A 21,829-nucleotide genomic window follows, 5' to 3' on the forward strand; every position below is an offset into this window, starting at 1 on the left:
AGCCAGTTTGGAGTTGGCCAAACAGAAAATTTCTAATCACAACATATGGAAAAGGGTTTTATAATTAAATATTTATTTTAAAAATAATATGAATGTATATATTCTCCAAGGATCTGTGCTTCATACCAGGAACATGCTGGTGGTCAGCATTAGGAAAGCTGAGAAAATTGGGATTGTGCAGCCTGGAGATGAAATGACTCTGGGATGGCCACGTTGTGGCCTCCCAGTACCTGAAAAAGGCTTCAAAAAAGATGGGGAGAGACTTTGGACAAGGGCTGGAGGGACAGGACACAGGGAATGGCTTCCCAGTGCCAGAGGGCAGGGAGAGATGGGATATTGGGCAGGAATTGTTCCCTGTGAGGGTGGGCAGGCCCTGGCACAGGGTGCCCAGAGCAGCTGGGGCTGCCCCTGGATCCCTGGCAGTGCCCAAGGCCAGGCTGGACATTGGGGCTGGGAGCAGCCTGGGACAGTGGGAGGTGTCCCTGCCCATGGCAGGGGTGGCACTGGGTGGGCTTTGTGATCCCTTCCAACCCAAACCATTCCAGGATTCCATGATCTTTCCTCATCTCCTTCAAAGAGTCTGTGCCACCTTCTCCCTGTTGCTGGAATTGAAGCAGTGCCAGAACAGGAAAGGAAATTCTTAGTAAAAAGCAAGATTTTGACACTGTCACACACAGATCTTTCTATAGAATCGCTATTTTGAAAGCCTCTCTTGAATGTGACTTCAGTTAGACTTAAGCAGATGCTTAAAGTTAACCATCTGCTTAATTGCTGATAGGATTAGGATTTAACTAGAGCTCTCCCAGTTCTTCCCTAAGGCGGAGCCACTTTCTTTGTACCTTGATAAAGCACTTAGGGCCATGGCTCATTTTAAGGGCTTGATTAGTGCTGGTGACTTCTTTATATGCTTAAAGATAAGATTCTGATCAGTGTTAGATTGCATCTGGATCTTAATCGTCCTGGAAGCACTGGCCCAGAGCCATGGTTAGCAGTTGAGGGGCATGCAAACGAGCCTCCATCCAGGGAAAAGGAAACGCCGGGAACCAGCAGCAGGGTGGAATGGGTTTCACACCATCACAACAGACACGGGAACCAGCAGCAGGGTGGAATGGGTTTCACACCATCACAACAGACACGGGAACCAGCAGAAGGGTGGAATGGGTTTCACACCATCACAACAGACACGTCCTCGTTCCTGGCCCCTCACAGCCACTTGTTGTTGTGTCACATAAAGAGATCTTTGCTTCTCTGCCCAGATACCTCCAGGCTGGCCATGCCTTGGTGACAGATGAGGAGCAAGTGGATTTCTGTGGCTTCAGAATGATTTAAAACCAGTTAAGGACTTCAGTCTATTTATCTGCATCGTCGTGTTGCTTATAACGCCACACATTTATCACTCCTGAGGCTGGGAAAACCCTGCTCGGCTCTGGGCAAGCTGGAACCCACCCTCCTCTCCAGAGTCTCTGCATCCTCCTGCAAGGACCTGGTGACAGGGCAAGGACCTGGTGACAGGGCAAGGACTGGTCCAAAGCCATTTGGTTCCATGGGGAAAAAACTAAGATTATTTTTCCTGTGATTATGCTTGGAGTGTAGCAGGCAAGGGCTTTGGCTCTCTGCTGATTCCTGTTTCTTTTCAGTCTCAAGAGTGAGATGGGACAGCCAGGCCCTGGTGTTTCCTAAGTGAAAACTGTGACCAGGGCTTGGACTTCTGCTCTCCAAGTGGATCTGAGGTCCAGCACCCCTGGACCCACTGGAGAGCCCTTCTGACAGCGATTTCATCCTCAACTTTTTCTGTTTATACTTCATGGAAGAGGGAAAAACAAGAGGAGGACTTTGTGTTCCCTTCCCTTCTCCTTCCTGCCAATACCATGGGGTTAAAAGGGACCGTGTTACTTCCAAAGGTATTTGCATAATTATCTCTGTGCTCGGAATGTGCAAGAGCTGGCTGTGTTCCACCAAAGATTGCATTTAACTAATCCTGCTTTAGCAACCCAGACTATTTATACCTTCTCAAATCAACTCCATCTCCAGAAATGCCCTTTAAAGGACACATTTTGTTCTCTCCTGGCCATATGTTTCCCCCGTGAGCTGCACATTCTGGACCTGTTTCCAAAGGTTGCCATCCAGGGCTGTTCCCCCAGCTGCTGTTGTGCAGTGCTGGCTGATGTTAGTCATGCAGCCTGCTCAGCTGTTGGATTCCTGATGAAACCAGTCCATATTTATCCAATTACTTTGTGTTTCCGAGGCAGGGCGAAGTTCTCAGACACACAGGGGATCCCAGGCACTCATGGTCAACACCAGCCACCTTTGTGCCCTGGGCTTCACAGAACTTTCTCTCCCAGACTGAAAGTCCTTGTTCTTTCTCTTCATCTGGACTTCTTCTGGCCCTTTCTCCACTTTTTTCTCCTGCTTTATTCTGGAACATGTGAGAAAGGGCAGCAAGGGGTTAGCTGAAAACAATGAAAATCAGAGCAAATAAAGCAGGAAATGTTATGGAAAATGCTGAACTCCAGCTCCAGGTGAGTTCAGACATTCCCCTCTGGCTGAGGGGCACTGTGGTTGCTGCTCTCTGGAGCAGAGGCATTGCTGGGGGCATCCCCAGGAAGGAGGTGTCTCTTCTCCAGAGCCTCCCGCTGCTGAGCCAGCCAGGCTCTGGGAAGAGCAGGAAAAGCTTAAAGTTTACCTTGTGACAGAATTCACACTCCACTGTCCGTGAGGAGGAAAAACCATTTCTTCTTCAAGCCAGACACTCCAGAAGGCATCAGCTTCCTTGGAGAGAGAGATTTGGAGCTCTCTGTGACCTTTATCTTCACCACGGTGCTGCTGTTTTTAAAAATATCATTTTAAAGCCGAGATTGGGAACTATTGTTCTTGTGGCTTTGTTTTTCTGCAAGTGCCCTTTTTTGCTGTAGTGGCTTGGAAACAGGAGTTGCATTTTCCTCCTACCAAGCTCTCCCCTGCAGTTTTCTTTGGCAGTGAGGAGCTGCAGGGATGTGCTGGGAGGGAGACATATGCTGGTGTGTAGGGAGCTCGTGAGTGGGCCTGGTTTCCATGTTCCATCGTGGATACGAGGGCTGTGTGGGAGGAGGAGAATCCACTGTGAATGAGTGTGTGATTTGTGCAGCCTTTCAATGCAGGAGACAGATTTCTGTGAGTGAACCCCAAGCCCTGTTGTACGAGAACATCCTCCTCACGCTCCCATTTTTACTCAGATATTTGAGGGAGAAGGATTATTTTCCACCTCGCAGCTCAGTGGGCCTTGCTGATTTTTTAGTTTTTTCTTTCTTTTTCTCAGCCATGACCTCCAGAACTTCAGGGCCCACTGCAGCCAAGTGTTCTCCACCTGCAGCTGCACGTGGTGAAGATGTGTCAGGGCAGGGTTGGGTTGGAGATCAGGGAAAGGTTCTTCCCCCAGAGGGTGCTGGGCACTGCCCAGGCTCCCCAGGGAATGGGCACGGCCCTGAGGCTGCCAGAGCTCCAGGAGCACTTGGACAGCGCTGCCAGGGATGCCCAGGGTGGGGTTGTTGGGGTGTCTGGGCAGGGCCGGGGGTTGATCTCTGTGGGTCCCTTCCAGCTCAGGGTACTCCCTTGATCCTGTGATTCACTTCCTACTTGATTTCTTAGATTTCATTTAAGCCTTCATCTCCCATAGCCTTAAAATAAGGAGCAAACACAACCCAAGCTGGAAAAAAGAGGGGTCAAAAAGCAGCAGAAGACTGAGCTGAAGTCTCCTGTGCAATGTTCACTCACACGCCCTTTAGGCACTCGATGGATATTTTGCAAGTAAAATCCCTTCCTTGAGCACTGCTGGGACAGAGCAGGGAAGGCTCAGGGCTTGTAGCAGAAGCACGAGGCACCAAGGGAAGGATAGAAATTGGGGCAGGGGAAGCACTGGAGCGGTGTCCAGGTGACCCTGACATCCCTCTCGGCACTGCTGGGGAGTTCCTGCAGCCAAATCCAGAGATTTGGCAGATCCTGCTGAAGAGCCTGCAGCAGCTCCAGGTGTGAGAAACACCAACCTCCAGCCTGCCCTTGCCGTGCCAGCACCTCCCAGAGCACCCACAGCGCTGGGAGGGTGCTGGGCACCCCTGGCAGGGACAGGCCTGGAGGAACCTGAGTTGATCAGAGCCTTTCGAAGTCCTTTTGGTTTCTTGCTCCCCAAAGTTCCAGAACCTCCAGCGTGATTTTCCAAAGTGCTGAGCTCCAGGGCTGCCACAGGCACGGAATCATGGCGTCATTCAGGTCAGAAAAGACCTCTGAGACCCCCGAGTCCAACCCAGCCCCTCCACCTCGTTCACCACTGAACCACATCCTCAAGCACCACATCCACGTGGTTTCTGAACACTTCCAGGGATGGGGACTCCACCACTTCCTTGGGCAGCCCATTCCAGTGCTTGAGCACCCTTTCTGTGAAGGAATATTCCCCAATATCCACCCTGAGCCTCCCCTGGCCCAGCCTGAGGCCGTTCCCTCTCCTCCTGTCCCTGTTCCCTGCCAGCAGAGCCCGACCCCCCCGGCTGCCCCCTCCTGTCAGGGACTTGTGCAGAGCCACAAGGTCCCCCCTGAGCCTCCTTTGCTCCAGGCTGAGCCCTCCCAGTTCCTTCAGCTGCCCCTCACCAGGAGCTTGTGCCCTTGCTACCTTGGCTGGGATGGAGAGTGACAAACCTGAGGTTGAACTGGGCTGGGGGGGCCTTTCCAGTCCCCCTCCTCTAATTGCGTGGCCACTGATTCCACCTGCCTTCATTATTTTTCCCCCAGGTAAACCAGGAGCTGTTCCACCTGCCTTTCCTCCCCCGCAAACAGGACATGATTAATTAACAGCTGATTTTGTGCTTGCAAAATCCTATTAAAAATCCCCTGTGTGATATGAAAAATCTGACCCGAGTTTTCCAGGGCTGTTCCTCAAAAGGAATACAGCCTGGCAGGTGTGAGCACACCTGTTCTGGCCTCAGGGCCAGCCCCCCAGCCTGCCTGCCATGAGAGTCTGGGAGCTGTTTGTGTGGCTTGGATGGGTGTAGAGGAAAAGCCTGCATGGAAAATAACAGTTCCATAAGCAGTGCAGGATTTGGATGGCGTGGGGTACTAAAGAACAGGGCCATTCACCGCTTAATGAGGATTAAAATAACTCCTGAATAGCTGCCTTATTCCCTGAGCATCCTGTTCAATGAATGAGTCACAGGATTACAGTTGAAAAATAGGTTGGAATGGTAGAACAAAAACCTGACATGATGAATATCAAACGGAGGGTCTGGGGACAACCTTTCGTTTGGCATTTCCAAGCCCTCTGATGACTGATGTGCTGACTCTACCTGCAGCTTAACTCTTGGGTTTGTCTTGCCACAGTCCATTTTTGGGGGTCTGTGTGCTGGGGGAGTGCTGGGAAGGTGTGGAAACACTCTGCAAGCAGGAAATTCACAGCACACAAGTACAAAGTAATTAACTATTGGCTCGTGTACACCAAAGGCAGCTGGGGTTTAATGATCTATTAGGCTAAATATTCCTGTGCTCATCACCTCTGAGCCCCGCCTGGGCAGACCTGGCTCGGGAGGGGTTCTGGGCTTCACTTTGCCGCTTTCACTGCCCAAAATCATGGGAAAAGGGTTGGTGCTTGCTCCCCTTCCCTGCTCAGCTCTGCTTGACCATCCCCTGGAGCAGCTGAAGGACGTTTGCTCCAGGCTTCCCCTCTGGAATACAAATTGTGAACGGAAAATGCCGGAGGGGGCCGGTGGGTGATGAACGAGGAGCTTTGTGCTCAAAGTTATTTCCATTCTCCTCAGCAGGTTTTGGGCTGCTTCCCTCCCTGCCTTCTGGCTCTGCATTTCCCTCCGTTCCTAAAGCCTCGAGTAAGATCAGCCCTGGGAAGGGATTTTCTCTTCATTAGTGAAGGAGGTTTCTCTTCATTATCAAGGAGGTTTCTTGTCACCTGCACAACATCTGCTCCTTCCACCATGCTCTGGGGATCTCAGCTGGGGCTGGGCAAATGCTGAGGCTGCTGGAAAGACCAGAGGGGCAGAAGGCAAAGAATTGTTTTTCATGGAATCATCTCGATTGGAAAAGGCCTCTAAGATCAAATAGTCGAACCACCAACCCATGGCCCCAAATCTTTTAAATCCCTTCAGAAATGGCGACTCCACCACTGCTCTGGGTGCTGATGGCTCCTCTTTAGGCCATTTCTTTTGTCCTGTTAACTACAGATTTCAGAGCAGCCTCCAGTACTTTAATAAATTCTCTAAAACGAATGCAAAGTACAGCACGACCATCAGAATGATCATCTATCTGTGTTACAGTTACAGATATATCTGTAATACCATTGACATATATTAAAAATATCCTTGCTTTGCAGTTTTCATAAGGAATTTTATTAGGAAAGACAGGCTGGAAAATATGGCATTTTCTTTTCATATTCTGACACTTGATTTTTTTTTTCCCATTACAGAACACAATAAATCAAAGTTTTATTAGTAATATTCCCATATGAAATTCTTGAGACTGAAAAAAAAAAAAATAGGCTCTGGAGAAGACTGAAGCCAAGTACCAAAGGAAAGGTTAAATCTGTGAAAAAAGGTTGTGTCTCAGGAGGATTTCTCAGCAGGAAGTGCAATAGGAACTCTTTGGGGGCTATTTAAAGTATTCTTTAACAGTTCCTCAGGGTTTTGCACCTTGGTGCAGGCAATTCAGGTGGCGATTGTGGTTTAACCCCAGCTGGGGACTTACCCCCACGACGCCAGCAGGATACAGTGGAGAACTGGAAGGCTAAAAGTGAGAAAACTTGTGGATAGAGACAGTTTAATAAAAGAAATAAAATAATAAATTGTAAATGAAAAGGAACGTGTCCTCCGTGCGCGTGCCTTCCCCTGTTTGCAAAGGCGTGGGAGCACTGGTTCCCTTTTTTTTTCAGTGAAACATCTCATTCTTTCTGCTGGTTATTTTATCTGATCGCTCCTCCAGCTGCGCTCAGAAATTTCCTATTGTGGTCTGGCAATTCAGAGCCCTGTGGGTCCTTTCTTCTCCTAATGGAGTTTCCTGGTAAATGGCTTTGAACTCAGATCCTTGTCTCAGCAATAGATAAGCTTCTGCCTAACTGGCACTTCACAATTAACAGCATTATCTTGTTAAACCTGAAGAGGTGTAGGAAGGCTCAGCCATCATTTTAAAGCGTTTTATTGCTTAGAAAGTGTTTACAAAGGGCTACAGAAGTGGTAAATGAAGCCCAGCGCTGCATTCAGATGCTTGATTAGCTCAGACGCATCAAAATGCCAACAGTTCGGGTTCTGGCGGGGTTGGATGCCATTGCTTCAGCAGGAGCCTCAAAACACCAGGGGTTTTTAGAGGGGAAAGGAAAGGAAAGGAAAGGAAAGGAAAGGAAAGGAAAGGAAAGGAAAGGAAAGGAAAGGAAAGGAAAGGAAAGGAAAGGAAAGGAAAGGAAAGGAAAGGAAAGGAAAGGAAAGGAAAGGAAAGGAAAGGAAAGGAAAGGAAAGGAAAGGAAAGGAAAGGAAAGGAAAGGAAAGGAAAGGAAAGGAAAGGAAATTGGATGTGAAATGAAAAGTTGCTTAGAATCAGAAGATGATGGTTCCTATTCAGGTGCAACTGTCCTCAGTGAAGACCCAACTTCCCCCAGGAGTGAGGTTGTGGGAATAAGTGACCCGTGAGTGTTCGCAGGAGAGAGAAACCTCTGCTGGTTCCCTCCTGGAGCAGTTGCTGTGTTCAGGCTGTGTCTGTTCCTGTTCCAAACACCGGCATTTCACACCTCGAGTGTCCCCATCTCTGTGTCCCCTCTCGCCTGGCAGCTCCTGCAGCACCAGCAGGAGCAGCGCACGCAGACTTTGGGGTTTGGGTGTTTTCTGCCGCTTGGTCTGTAAATGAGCTTTGCTGGAGCCACGCTGGAAGTCCTTGCTCTCCTTGGCGTGACTGCAGCCCACGCCTGGCTGGAGCCCAGAGGGACGGGCACAGGAGCCACAGGCTCCTCTAAAAGTGTGTGGAAGGATGGAGACCTCCGGGGAAAATTCATCTTTCCCAGGCTTGCAGGACAGAAGTGTCTGTGGAGCAATTTAGTCATGCTCGATGAACTTATCAGCTGCAAATGTCAAGGAGAGGCCATCAAGAAATAAAACAGGCTCGTTACTCACTACCTGCTTTGCAGCCTCAGAAAGAGATCCGATAACGTATTAATATGGGAATAAACGGGGGGTAAAAAACCGCTGGAACTCGTGCCGGGCACGGGATGAAGATGAGGGAGCGATGCGCCCTTGTGGCAAAGGAGGCCACCAGCATCCCGGGCTGCGCCCGCGGGAGCGGGGCCAGCGAGGCACAGACGGCGTCCGGCAGCACCGGGGACGAGCAGCTGGGAAGCCCGTGGGCCACTTATTCAAGGACGCTTGAGGTGTCCCTGTGGACCTGGGCTTCCCTCAAGGTTTGCTCATCTCGTGCTGGCAGCCAGGCTAAAACCCTTTCATTTTCCCATCTGCCCGGGGTACACCGAGTGCCTGGATTCTGGATGGAGCAGGAAGCAGGTGAAGATGCCTAAATAAACTCTGATTTTATTCCTGGTTGCACCCAGACACTCGCCACAGTGAGGGAGAGCAGCTCCCACTGAGATAAATGAGCAGCCAACACGCAGAAACAAATCATGGCAACTTAACCTTTTTTTTTTTTTTTTTTGCTGTGTTTTATGGCCAGGGAGGAATAATTTGTATTAAGAATCATGACCTTAGCAAGATTTCCAGCAGTTTCTAGCAAAGCAATGTGAGATTAATTAGAGAAGTGGGTTGTTAATGAACCTGTCTGGGGTAGAGGCCACGAGGGCTGAGTGACCATTCAGGGATCAAATATCAGGGGAAGGATGGGCTGATGTGGTTCTGGATTTGGTCTCTTTGTTCCTGGTGGAAAAGGAATTTACTTATTAAATTTGCAGGTGATATGAAGCTTGCATGACCGTAAGTCTATTAGAGAACAGGATTAGAATTTAAAATGTTCTTGACAAATTGGATAAATAGCCTGAAAATAAATTGATTAAATGGAGAAAAATGAGATGCCTCAGGCTGAAGCAGGAATACTAAAAAGCCTTGTCTGTGTTGGAGAACAATTGGAGAGTTCCTTGGAAAAGTAATAAGGAATCACAAAGGATCACAAACTTTACACGAACCAGGAAAAGAGAAGTATTTCAAGTTTGTGTGAACAAGAGAAGCTGACTTGGGATAATCCAGGCATTCCACTCTGTCCTGGTTAGAAACACATCCCAGACTTGAGAAGGATCGGGGTCAGTGGGAGCAGAGGGTGCTGGAATGAGAGGGGTCCAAGGGAAAGCCAGTTTTACAGGGAAACAGGAAAGGAATGGTGTTAGCATGAAGGATGAAGGAGCACATGCTAACTGTGGTCATGAAGAGCTGTGGCAGAAATAAGGGGGATTCTCTCCACATCCCTGGAAGACAGGAGAGAAGGAACTGGTCTGAAAAGCAGAAAGAAAGGCTCAGTGACACAGATCTTCGGGGGAGAAAGTGAGATATCCATGAAAGGTTTGGGAATAGTACAGGAGGCACTGGACTAACCCCCTGCACCAGGAGAGCAGGACATGAAAGATTCCTAGAGATCTCCTCTCATCCTACACTGCTACAGCTCCATCCATGATGGAAAGGTCTGGACAAAGAGCTCATTCCTTACTGGAGTAGGTGTGGAAACTGAAGCTCGTGGAGGTTTATCAGGAGTCCCTTATCTGATCCTTTTATTGCAGTGAGAAGGAGACAGAGTTGTTTCCCACTGCCAAGGGCAGTTCCCAGCCCCAGTTCCAGCAGTGACTCTGCCATGGATTGTTTCCCCTGCACGGGGTGCCTCAGTCTCACAGGATTGCCCCTTCCTGGGCAGGGACCCACAGCCCCTGTGCAGCTGTTAAACTCCCTGAGGCCACACCTTTGGCTGCTCTCTGCACTCACACAGGACGTGCTGCTTGTGCTTGTGCTCACAGTGGCCCAGGCTGGGCTTGGGTGGTTGGGGCTCACATCCTGAAAACCTCCAGAGCTCCAAAGCTCTGTGCTGGATGGAGCTGGAGCTGTGGGATGGGGGCCTCAGGAACAGCCCAGCCCTGTGGGCACAGCTGGGTGTGCTCCTGCCTGGACGTGTTTCTCACCTTTGCAGAGAACCCTCATTTGCAGGCTCAGCAGAAGGGGAGCAGATTCCCATTATCGTGTTCTCCTTGCATCTGGAATTTTAAGTGAACTGCATAACAGAATCTTCTGCTTTCTTAAGCATTTCCTTCTCCTTCCTTTAATCATGCTGAGATTTCCTGCGATACTGTGAGCTGTAATTATCATCTGCAGATCAGTGGCGGTGCTAAGCTGGTTCTTAAAGGGATTTTTTTTCTTTTTTCTGTGAATTTCAGATGACCAAGAACAAAATTATAATCACCTGATACTAAACAGTGCCACCCAGACACCTACACATGGTAAGAGAAAGCAAAGAGCAAAATTACACAAGTTGTAACTTTCCTCTGCCAGCCAGTAACGTTTACTGGCACCAAAGTGTGCTTGATGTTAATGGAAATATTCCTCTGGTGATGCTGCATGGCTGATGGTTCCCATCAACATTAAACACAGGACCATATTTTCAATGGTGTGCCCAGGGAAATATGGCCCAGTCTTTTCTAGGTGTGCTGATCAGCCTCGTGTCTAATTCCAAGATACTCCTCTGTTTCCCACTTCGTTTCCTCCACCTCACCCCAGCCTGAAGAGGTTTCTTCACTCCCTCCATGGTCAGAACCTGCCTCTCTCTGCTCAGCCCTGTCCCCCAGCCCTTCTGTCCCCTCCTTTGGGTTTCCCTGAGCAGCACTGGAGCCTGGGCTGTGTCTCCCCTCCCTGGGAGCCACCACAGACCAGTCAAACCCCAGCAGCTCCTGGCTCCATCCACCCCCAGGCCAGTCCCTGCCACCCAACCCCCTGTTCCCAGTCTCTGTGCAATCAGACCGATTTCTGATTGATCCCTCAGGTCCCCTCTGCTTTCTTCCCTCTTCTGCTGCTGCCTTGTCTTGGTCCTGTCCGTGTCCCTCCCTGCACTCTTTGCCTTTGGAATGGGATCCATTCCTCCAGTGTTGGCAGCTGGGACCTTTCTCCTGCTGGAAGCACTCAGTAAATCTCATCTCAAACGCTTCTGGCAGTGCTGGGTCTCTGTATTTGTTACTCTTTTTGTCCTGGCGTTTGTTTTGAATTCTGAAACCTCATCCTGACTATTCTGGAGCTGATTTATTGTGAGTTGTGTTCATGTGTAGAGATCTCCCTGCTGCTAAGGAGGGTGGGAGAACAATTGCCCTTGGAAAGATCACCCAAAACCTTTGGGGTTTCTCCTTCCCAGCAGAGGCAGGCAGCTCTTCAGCCTGCAAGTTGCTTCCATGGTAAGACTGTGTTATTAGGGCTTCATTTTCTGTCTTCCAAAAACTCCAGGAGGAGCAGTGTCAGCTCTAAACTCACCAGTGCCACAGCAGTATTTATTGAGCCTGAACTGACAGCCTCCCGTGCTCCTCAGACTCCTTGTTCTGTTTACTTCTTCACCTTCCTGAGGAAAAAAAAAGAAGAAAACAGAGAAATAGGGCTGAAATTGTGTTTTCTTCTCTTTGGTCTTGCTACTCCTTCTTAAAATCCAGCCCCTGCTGGGCTCTGAGCTGCCCCAGGAGAGCGCCCTTAACCTGTGTCTGCCCAGGAGCTTTAATGGAGCCCCAGCATCAGGGTCCCATTGCATCCAAGAACTCCAGGGAATGTGCTAAGACAATTAAATTTCCCTCTGCTCTTAACAGATGCTTTGCTTTTTCATGTACTTAAGAGACAAAAACACAAAGGCAGATACACTCACGATCTTGGATTCCTTGTGCTTCCTGTGTCTTAATAATTTGGTTGTTCCGAGTGGCTTGGATGAGCTGACTACAAATAACTGTGTGATTCAGAGGTTCATCTTCTCCCTGAGTTCTCCATATGGCCATGGGTGCTTTTGTTCCTTCCCCTTGTGTGTGCTGCTGCTGGTGAGCCATTGCCTGGCGAGTCTGAAACGATATTTGGACTTTTCAAGTAAGACATCAGAAGAGCTTGCAGGATTCAGAATTACTGCTGAAACTGTGACCAAGGTTTAATTTAATTCCTTCCCCAGCTGGGGCATGGGATGCATTTGCTGTGTGGTTATGCAGATTTGGAGGTGGACAGGAGCACTGTGTTCACCAGTTGGTCCCTCAGCCTGTCCCTGGCACCCCCCGTGCTGTGACAGCCTCTGAAGGAGGCAGAGTGAGGGGCCTGGGCTCAGTTCACCCTTAAGTGCAGTAAAAGAGCAGCTGAAGGTTGCCAGGATTCCAGCCTGAGCCAGCAGGGCAGTGGCTGTGGGTGACATGCAGCCAAAAATCCCTCTTGTGCCCGGAGCAGCTCCCTAAGGTCTCACCCCACAGGGATGCACTCCGTGGGTGTGCAGGGTGAGCTGGAAACCTGGAATTCCTGTCAGGATCAGAGCTCAGCTGCTGTGGGCTGGTGTCTTCACAGCCTTCACCTGTAATTCCCTGAGTCTCCAAGCTCCCTCCATGCTGGGCCTGAGCAGCAGAGGATTCCCACACCCAGCTGTGCAGACCCCGAGCCCGGGGCTCTGCAGGAGAGCTCCTCACGGAGAAGGAAGGAAAGCCAAGTTCCCTTTCCCCTTCCTGCACTGGCTGGGCCTTTGGAAAAGCAGAGCCAAGTGCACCAACCCAGCTGTTTTCCCAAAGGTCTTGGGAATCACAGCAGGATCTCAGCATCTGGGAGTGATCCAGGTGTGCAGCAGGGCAGCCATTCCCTGTTTGGGGAATCATAATGGGATCTCAGTGTGCAGGAGAGATCCAGATGTGCAGTGGGGCAGCTGTTCCACCAAGCAGCGTTCTGGGCTGACGCTGCTGCAGCCCTGGCAGGGCCATGGTTCAGCTGAGCAAGGCAGAGGGTGGCCAACATCTGTTTCCATGGCAGATGCTCTCCAGCTCCTCATGTCCTGCTGCCTCCAGCTGCCACAAAGGAGCAAATCCCAGGGGATCAGAGCAATCCATGCTCACAAGGAAGGAGGAGAACAAAGAAGAAGCAGGTTTGACCTTAGGTTTTGGAGCTGTTCTGCTGCAGGTCCCCAGGGTTAAACCCCCAGGGGCTCTGGTTTAACCTGGCAGGGGGTGGCATTTTCGGGGCACAACCTCTCAGTGCCAAGGGGCTGCCCACCACAGAGCTGGGATTACCCTGAGCTCTTCCCATGCAGGAAGGAATCACCACTAATTAACAGAGGGGTCACAGTTAATCTGCTCTGTCAGGCTGCTCTCACCTTGTTAGCGCAGAGCTGGGAGGGGGAATCTCCCTTCCCTCCCTGCCTGGCTGGCACAGAGGGCTGGAAAATCTGATATCTTGGGGAAGACAATTCCCAGCGGGATCAGGAGAAGTGACCACAGGCAGGTGAGTCCCAGGAAGTGGCCAGGGCCAAGCTGGACGGGGCTTGGAGCCCCTGGAAGGTGTCCTTGCCCATGGCAGGGGTGGCACTGGATGAGCTTTAAGGTCCCTTCCAGCCCAGCCCCTCCTGGGACTCCACAGTTCCATGACTCTCCCAACCCAGGGTCTGCAATCCCAGGATTTCAGTTCTGCTGCTGTTGAGGGCTCTGAATTTACCACTCTGACTCAGAGCATCCCACATCTTCCAGGAATCCCTTGGTTTTTTCCTGCTGCTGGACTATTCCTGCCCCAAATTCCCTCCCAGGACGCCAAATGTCCCATTCCAGAGCTACCTGCAGCCTTTTAGAAACCTCAGCCTGAATCTGCTTTCAGTGACAGACTTTAGACCTCAATTCCACTGAAATCAGAATTTTCCTGTGGATTTCCTTAACTCTAGACTTTATTTCTACCTCAGCTGCAGATTTGAGCTGCAAATGAAGAACTCTACAGCAGTTTTAGGAAGTGTAGTGATTTGTATGTAAAATGTGAGTGGGAGGGAGCAAGTATTAGGCTCTAAGCACAACCAAGTTTTACATATGAAATGCAGCTAAATCTTTTGATACATTAATTTATCTCACTTAGATATTCAGCCTTCACACAAAATAAGCACATAAAATGATTTTCCCATAAAAACATTAAAATATGAAGGAAAAAAAAACGAGCTGGGGGCACAAAAGAGAACTGAGCATCAGCTCTAACAGAAATACACACTGACTGCCTGGGCTCAGTTTCTGCTCAGCTTATTGCTGTATTTTTCACTGCTGCTGAAGTTTCATCTCATTATATTTAGTGCATATATAATTATCCTAACCTTAAGAACACCTAATAAACAATTTTTTTTACATCTTTATAAATACCAAGCGCATTTCCAAATAATACAGCGAGAAGGAAGTTCATAGCACGATTTTTATGTCAGTTAATTGCATTTGACAATCATCTCAAAAAATACTTGGTAAACCACCATGAGCAGCCAATTACTTCAAGGTTTTAATGTGGCCAATTTGTTTTCACATGGATGATGCCTGGGATTGCTCTGATGGAGGCAAATTTCATTTTATAGCTGTACTTGTGTGAGCTTTTACCAGATTCCTCTCTGTACTCATGTAGGTGTTCGTCTTTTTTATATTTCTCCTTTCTTTTTCTTTCTTTCTTTTCTTTCTTTTCTTTCTTTCCTTCCTCCATCCCTCCCTTCTCCTCTTTATTGTCTCTTCTCTTCTCTTCTCTTCTCTTCTCTTCTCTTCTCTTCTCTTCTCTTCTCTTCTCTTCTCTTCTCTTCTCTTCTCTTCTCTTCTCTTCTCTTCTCTTCTCTTCTCTCTTTTCTCTTTCTTTTCCTTCCTTCTCTTCCCCCTTCTTTCTCTTTTCTTCATTTCAAAAATCCAGGCTGTTTTCCTTCCCACACACTAATAGGGCTTTGGGGGATATATTGCTGAAAAAATCCTTGCATCAATTTTCTAACATCAGACCAGAAGCTTCAATTTGGGGCAATCCCAGAAGATATGAAAATGATTCCCAATTCTGTCACATCTCCTCCAGCAATTTGTTGAGAGTTTTGTGTCTATTGTGTTTAAGACACTGTTTACAAAATCCTAACAATTAAGGACTGTTTAAATTAGCTTTATCCCCGGTAGAAATATATGGGAGAAAATGAGAAGTTAATCAGATGTGCAGCACAGAACCCACAGAACAGACAGACACTTGATGTCCTGACCTTCTGCAGGGCTGGGATGGCAGTGGGAGGGAGACATCCAGGGCTGACAGGGCTGGAGCACCAAGCCCCAGCTCCTGGTGCACCCACGGTGCCCTTTGGGGTGCCAGGGCCTGACTCCTGCTCTGCTCAGCAGAGTGCACAGACTGCTGTGGTGCAATACAGGCTCAGTTCTGGAAATGGAGCTCCTTGGAAAATCAGGGCCACATCCACCTGCCGTGCCCTGAGAGCTGCTGGCCGTGCCCTGAGAGCTGCTGGCCGTGCCCTGAGAGCTGCTGGCCGTGCCCACAGTGCAGAGCCGCGCTCTGTGCTGGGCTGTGCTGGGTTGCTGGGGACGTGGTTGGACCGAGGGAGGTTGGACTCACCCTGGATGAGGTTTGTGCTGCCCTCCCTTCAGTCACAGTCACAGAAACCTGGAATGGTGGGGGCTGGAAGGGGCCTTACAGTCATCCATTTCCAACCAGAGCACAGCTTGTGGCTGCCCCTGGATCCCTGGCAGTGCCCAAGGCCAGGCTGGACAGGGCTGGGAGCAGCCTGGGACAGTGGAAGGTGTCCCTGCCCGTGGCAGGGGTGGCACTGAGTGCTCTTTATGATCCCTTCCAAACCAGACCAAACCAAACCAAATCATTCCATGGCTGTGTGACTTTCCCTTCAGAACCAGCTCCCTCTCCCTGCCCTGAGGAGCTCTGGGCATGAGGCGCTTGCAGAGGGGGGGGCAGGCACCAGTTTGTAATGGTCTCAAACCCAGTAAGAACAAGCCCCAGCTGCACACAGCCCCCAGTGCTGGCAGCTCTGCTGCCAGAGCCAGGTGTGGTGTTCTGCAGCCCATGCAAAGGCAGCAAACTCCAGCAGAAGGAGCAGATCCTTTGCTCTGACTGCTCAGTGCAATTCTCATTTCCACAGCTCTCCCTTTCAGTGGAATTGGCAGCGTTGCTCCTCTCAGCCCAGTTGTGGGGTGTGACTGCAATGCTCTGTGTGCCCAGGAGCCTTTCCAGGCTCATCCTCCTGGGTGGCAGTGCTCAGGGATGTCATCATTGCCATGCAGTGCGTGGTGCACCCCTTCCCTCTGCACCTTCCTCCTTCAGGCTGCTGCTCAGTTCTCAGCCAGGAGCCCTGCAGGACCCGATCCTAGAACCATCCTGACAGGCACAGGGTTTTTAGCACTGGCAGAATTCAAAACCCTCCATCTCCAGCTCATATAAATGAGGGCAGCTACTCACAGGAGAGCTCTGATTTACACCACAGAGGACCTGACCTGGAAATGTAGAAGCCTCCTGGAGATTAGTCATGAGAAATGCAAAACACTATTAATAACAGTGTTTGTAACACGGAGAAACAGAAGTGTGAAAACACAAACACTGAAGATATCTGTTATAAATTTGAATTTGAGTCTGCGAACATCCATTTATTTGCCTGCTCTGACAGCGTGTCACTTCAGGATGGCCTGGGAACTCTGAGTCCTGGCACAGAAGGCTCCAGAACATCATCAGTGCTACCAGATTTTCCTGAGGAACGGGGCCCTTTGTAAGGACTTGCGTCAGAATCCGAGGCTTTGCGTCTGAGCCTTCAAAGGGCTGAGCAGAAGGCAGTGCTGGGGGAGCAGGGAGTGCTCTGACAGAGCGCTGGAGCTGTGCTGAGCTGGAGCTGAGCAGCAGAAGGCTGGGTTGTAGCAGCTTCTCCTAGGTGACATTGTTTGCTTTCTCTGGGTGAATGTTTTAAAAGGCATCTGTTGAAATGTCTTGCAGAATTCGCACAACATATGTGCAGACTCAAATGCAAATCTGCAGCACATCCCTTTTGCCACTTGAGCTTTGTTTAGAACTTTGCCATCAATTCACTTTTTTTTTTTTGGTTTTGGGTATCATCTGCTCCCGTCCTGCACATGAAAGGTTTTGTGCCTCGTGTAAACACACTTTGAAACTGTCTTCCAACAACAGGGGCAGAGCAAGATGTGACAAGAAAACTTCAGGTCTAATCTCCACAGCTCTGGAAATCCTGAAACTTCTCTGAGCCCTGAACTTGCAGAGAGTTTGCAAAGCAGTGGCAGAGAGAGGAGGCTCTGCCTCAGCCCGGAGAGGCTTTGTTTCCCTGTTAGATGAAAAAGCAGCCGAGTGCATGGGTCCAGCAGAGCAGTGAATTCGTGTGTCCACCTTCACTGCAATGGCCCAGGCACAGCTGGGCTGCAGGACGCACACGCACGTGGTGCCACGCCAGTCCCAGGACATTTTCCTGTTTAGATCAGGGTGCAGTAGGAGCACGGGCAGTGCTGCCAGCCCTCCTCCAGGGCAGCCCCTTCCCCAGCCCCTGCGCAGCAGTGTGGGCAGGGCAGGAGCCTCTCGGAGCCCAGCCCAGGGATGCTCTGGTTCCCACAGAAACACAGCAGGATTCAGACTGGCCTGGCAATTCTGGCTCGTGGAGCAGAAGAAATGCACCCACCTTGCTCGGTAGGGCTCTAGGAGGAGAGATGAGAGCTCCACAGAGTTCCCTGCTCCCTTCCTGAGCTCCTCGTGCCAGCGTTGTGACTTCTGGGCTGGGCTGTGCCTGGCACCAGCCCTGCCAGGGCTGGAGCATCCCTGCTCAGAGCACTGTGCAACCTCTGCTGCCTGGAGGATGAGGAAATGCTGCAGAGCTGAGCCCTCTCCTGCTGAATTAATCAGAGACATCAGCAGAATTTTAAAGCGTTGCATTGACTGTGCCAAGGTGTGGCTGTGGCAAGGAGAGTTTAGAACCCAAGAGAAATGGCATTGCTGGGGGAGGTTCCCGTGGCTGCTGTGTGTTCTCTGGGCTGGGTGAGCTCCATCTCCTGCCTGTTCCTCTGAAAATCCCTGTGCCACGCTGGATGGTGTGTCAGAAAATGGGCACAGAGCTGCAGGATAGTGCTGAGGAAAATGGGGACTAAACCTGGCTTGCAGAGGTAATCCCAGTAACCATGGGACAGAGCTCGTGTTCCAGTGGTCATCTCCAGCTGCCCAGAGTGTAGAGCTGGACTGGGATGAGAGGGAATGCAGGGTAACACAGCAGGGAACAGTCTCAGCTGCCCTGCAGGGAATGGGAGACCTTTTTATTGATTATTGATTTAAGAATTCTTGGTTATGACCTGCAGCTCCCATAGGAGCCCACAAACACCACAAAGAAAGAGGAGAGAGACCAGAGACGAGCGTGACTCAAATATATGGCAGGAGTGAAAAACTGCTGAGAAACTTGTGCTGAACTGGCCTCAGAATATAAATTGCACGAGATATTTCTCCTTACCAGAGCGGCTCAGTTCCCTGATCTCCCCCTCAAACCACATTATGCAAAGACATCTGAAATTAGCTTTGGTCATTTCAGTTTATCCCTTATTTTGCTGAGTGATGGGCAGTGGATTTCAAGGTGACTTCTCATTTGCTAGAATCATTCCGCTCTGTTCCTGAGTGACTGGATGGAAAACGCAGCAAGGAGAGGAACTGATCCTGCACCAGCCCATCAGATAAACGTGTGGCACTTAATTTCACACACCTCATGCAAGCAGTCAATTAATGCTCCTGCTTTGGCACCGAGCACAAGCTCCAAGCATATGACTGGGCTCATTGCAGCATGTCCAAACGCCCATGAAAATGGAGATTAGCTCCAGGTTCTGGCTGAGGAATTTGCAACGAGATGTTACCCCAGGGTCCTTGCCACACAAGCACGAGGAGGAGTGGGGACATGGTTTCAATGCTGATACAGTCTCTGTTTACTGGATAATATCTAATCAATTGTTTCCAGCCCCCTGATGAATGCAATGCACTCCCTGATCCTGCAGCCAGTCTATTAGACATGGATTGAAGTCATCAGCAAGGAAATGATGCTCTCTGAGAGGTGACGCTCCAGCTCGCTTGGGGCTGTGCTCTTTCTGCCAGAGCAGAGCCCTGTTCTGGGAGAGCAGAGAGGAACAGAAGCGATGGGAAGGGAGAGTTTGTGAACCGAGGTGGTTATGGCATTGTTGGGAGGAGTTTTTCACAGTGCTGAATTCTGTAAGGAAGTCAGGACTGCCTCAGCCTGTCTTTGACACCGTGCAGAGCTGAGGGTGGGTGTCAGGAACGTTAAAATATCCAGGGGAAGAACAACTGTGGAAGCAGCTCTGGATCCCTGTGCACAGACACACAGGGGAGGTGCTGGGTTCATTTCCAGGCAGCAGGAGCACCGAGGATGTGGCGAAATGAAAAATGCAGAGAGCAGGAAAATGTTCTGCTGCCCAACAAACAGAGCTCCAGAGGGCAGAAAGGCAGCAGGGGAGGGGATGGCCTCACTCTTCCAGATGTTTTTTGGAGGGAGCAGATTCACTTATGAGTCAGGTCTAGAAAAATGTCTGTGAAACATCTGCCCTCTTCTTGGGTGCATTTTGGATTGAACTTTTTTCTGGGAAATGGGAGAAGTTAGTGAATGTCTGGACACTGCACAAAGCCAACACATGTTCCACATGAGATTCCCCTGCTGCTCTGGCACTTTGGGGCAGAATTTGTGCTTTTATCTCAACCAGCCCATGGTGCAGAGGCTGCAGGAGGGTTTGGGGCAGGTGAGTGCACACTGACCATGCCCTGCTCTTCATGGGGATGCTTTAAGGGTGCACAGCAGGAATGTGTGAACCCAAGACTTGAAAGTTCTGCTGCTCTTGTAGAGAATTTACCCCTCTGATTTCATTTTCAGATCATACTGGAAGTGACCACCTCCTTGGTCTTTTGCCTCAGCTACTGAACCCCATCACTGCTCTCACTCTGACAGAGCCCACTGGTGTCTGTTCTAGGTTTGCTTCCAATAATTGAAGTTCCTGCTTTGTTAAATATTTTCATATCTGCCCATTTTAATATCTGAACACCTGAGAGTTACAACTGCAGTTCAACAGGTCCCTGTGCCTTGGCTGGGCTGATGAAAGGCAATTTTTCAGCTTGCAGCAAAGGAACAAGGTTTCAAAACTCTCCAGATAGTCTGGACTTCAATTTTAGCACCTGGGCTCAGTGTTAATCTTTACTGACAGTGCCCTCAGCATTGATATTGTGAGAGAGGGCACTTAGACCCTTCCTGGGGACTCCCTCAGTGACCAACAAAATGAACATCAGTAGAGGGGTATCCTCCACCCCTCAGGGATAGGGATTTCCTGCCTCAGGAACCTCTCCAACACCTTGCCTTGTCCTCTGAGTGTCCCCACAGCCTCACTTCACACACTCCTGCGTGAGGGAAGCATGAAGGTTTCCAGAGCCCCACAGCCCCAGTGCCAAGGACAAACATTGCCCCAGAGCCCCCCAGGTTCAGAGCACTAATGAGGAATCCGGCACAAGCAGAGGGCAGTGGGATCATCAGCCCCAGTTAACAGAAGCCCCCCAGACTGGTTTTGTGTCCCTGAGGATGGGGAGAGCACAGTGTGGGGGGTGAAGGTGAGTGATGCTGCCTGAGCACCTGGCACAGCCCTGCTCGGCCGGGGGGTGAGTGCCAGCCCAGCCCCCATCGCAGTGGGACAGCTCCGGGTGACTGTGAGGCAGCACTTTGCTTCTCTCCCTCACCACTGTGGACAAGGGAACAACGCCACGGGATCCGGTTCTCGCTGATGTGCTGGTGCCAGCTGGAATCGTGTCCGAGAGCCTGCCCCCGAGGCTGGCTCGGACCCAGCCTTGCTCCCTGCTGGAGCCCCTGGGAACGGGCTGCCTCTCTCCACACCTCACACCTGCCTCTCTCTGTTTTCTTGCAGACAAGCCACGAATGAACAACATCCTCACTTCAGCCACCGAGCCCTACGACCTGTCCTTCTCCCGCTCCTTCCAGAACCTCTCCCACCTCCCGCCGTCCTACGAGTCTGCTGTCAAGACGAACCCGAGTAAATATTCATCTCTGAAGAGACTCAGTAGGTGTCAGCTCGTTTTCCTCCCTCTGTACCTCGTGTGTCCTCGGGCACGGCGTTGAGGCAGTAACCCCCTTCCCTCTGCCAGGGCACTCCCGGGTTGGCATCCCCGGGAATGGCTCCTTTGGCTGTCGCCTCCCACCAGGGATGAGTGTAGAGAGTCATTTCATTACTGGCAGAGCACATGTGGTCCTTTTCTTGCTGCGCTGCCTCCCACTGCCCCACTCGGATCTGCTCCTGAGGGAGTCATCTGAGAATCCTTTTCTCCGCTCTGCTGGAGTTGAGCCGAGCCCTGCTGGGTGCTCAGAGCTGCCCTTGGCACAGCAGGGGCAGGGATCTCACCAGCCACAGGGGCAGCTGGAGCCAAATGACAGCAGAAAGCTGCTAAGGTGGTTGGGAATATCCTTTCCAGGAGGAGCCCTGCCTGCCTTGGGCAGTGCTGCAATCCACGTGTTCCATGCTGTGTGTCCAGAGCTGCTCCTGACCTGCGCCATGCTCAGATCCATTTTCTGTTCCATGCTGTGTGTCCAGAGCTGCTCCTGACCTGTGCCATGCTCAGATCCATTTTCTGTTCCATGCTGTGTGTCCAGAGCTGCTCCTGACCTGTGCCATGCTCAGATCCATTTTCTGTTCCATGCTGTGTGTCCAGAGCTGCTCCATGCTCAGCAGATCCATGCTCTGCTCCATGCTGTGTGTCCAGAGCTCCTCCTGGCCCATTCCATGCTCAGATCCACAGGGTGTTTTGGGTATTCCAGCAGCTTTGCCCTATGCACACTCGTTAGCATCTCTCCTTTCCTGCTGTTTTATGGATTG

General features: G+C 50.5%; 1 protein-coding gene across 1 annotated transcript in view; it reads left to right on the forward strand.

Moving 5' to 3' along the window:
- The window catches only part of SHISA6 (shisa family member 6), a gene marked incomplete at both ends in the record, with an annotated part of 177,863 nt that overhangs the window by 148,960 nt on the left and 7,074 nt on the right, over nt 1-21,829 (forward strand). The window contains one exon of the mRNA XM_082293974.1: nt 20,867-21,019. Coding sequence (XP_082150100.1) covers nt 20,867-21,019 — 153 coding nt within the window. The remainder of the gene's footprint in view (nt 1-20,866; nt 21,020-21,829) is intronic.

This window comes from Coloeus monedula, assembly GCF_965178545.1.
Source record: "Coloeus monedula genome assembly, chromosome: 19".
NCBI classification, from domain to species: Eukaryota; Metazoa; Chordata; class Aves; order Passeriformes; family Corvidae; genus Coloeus; species Coloeus monedula.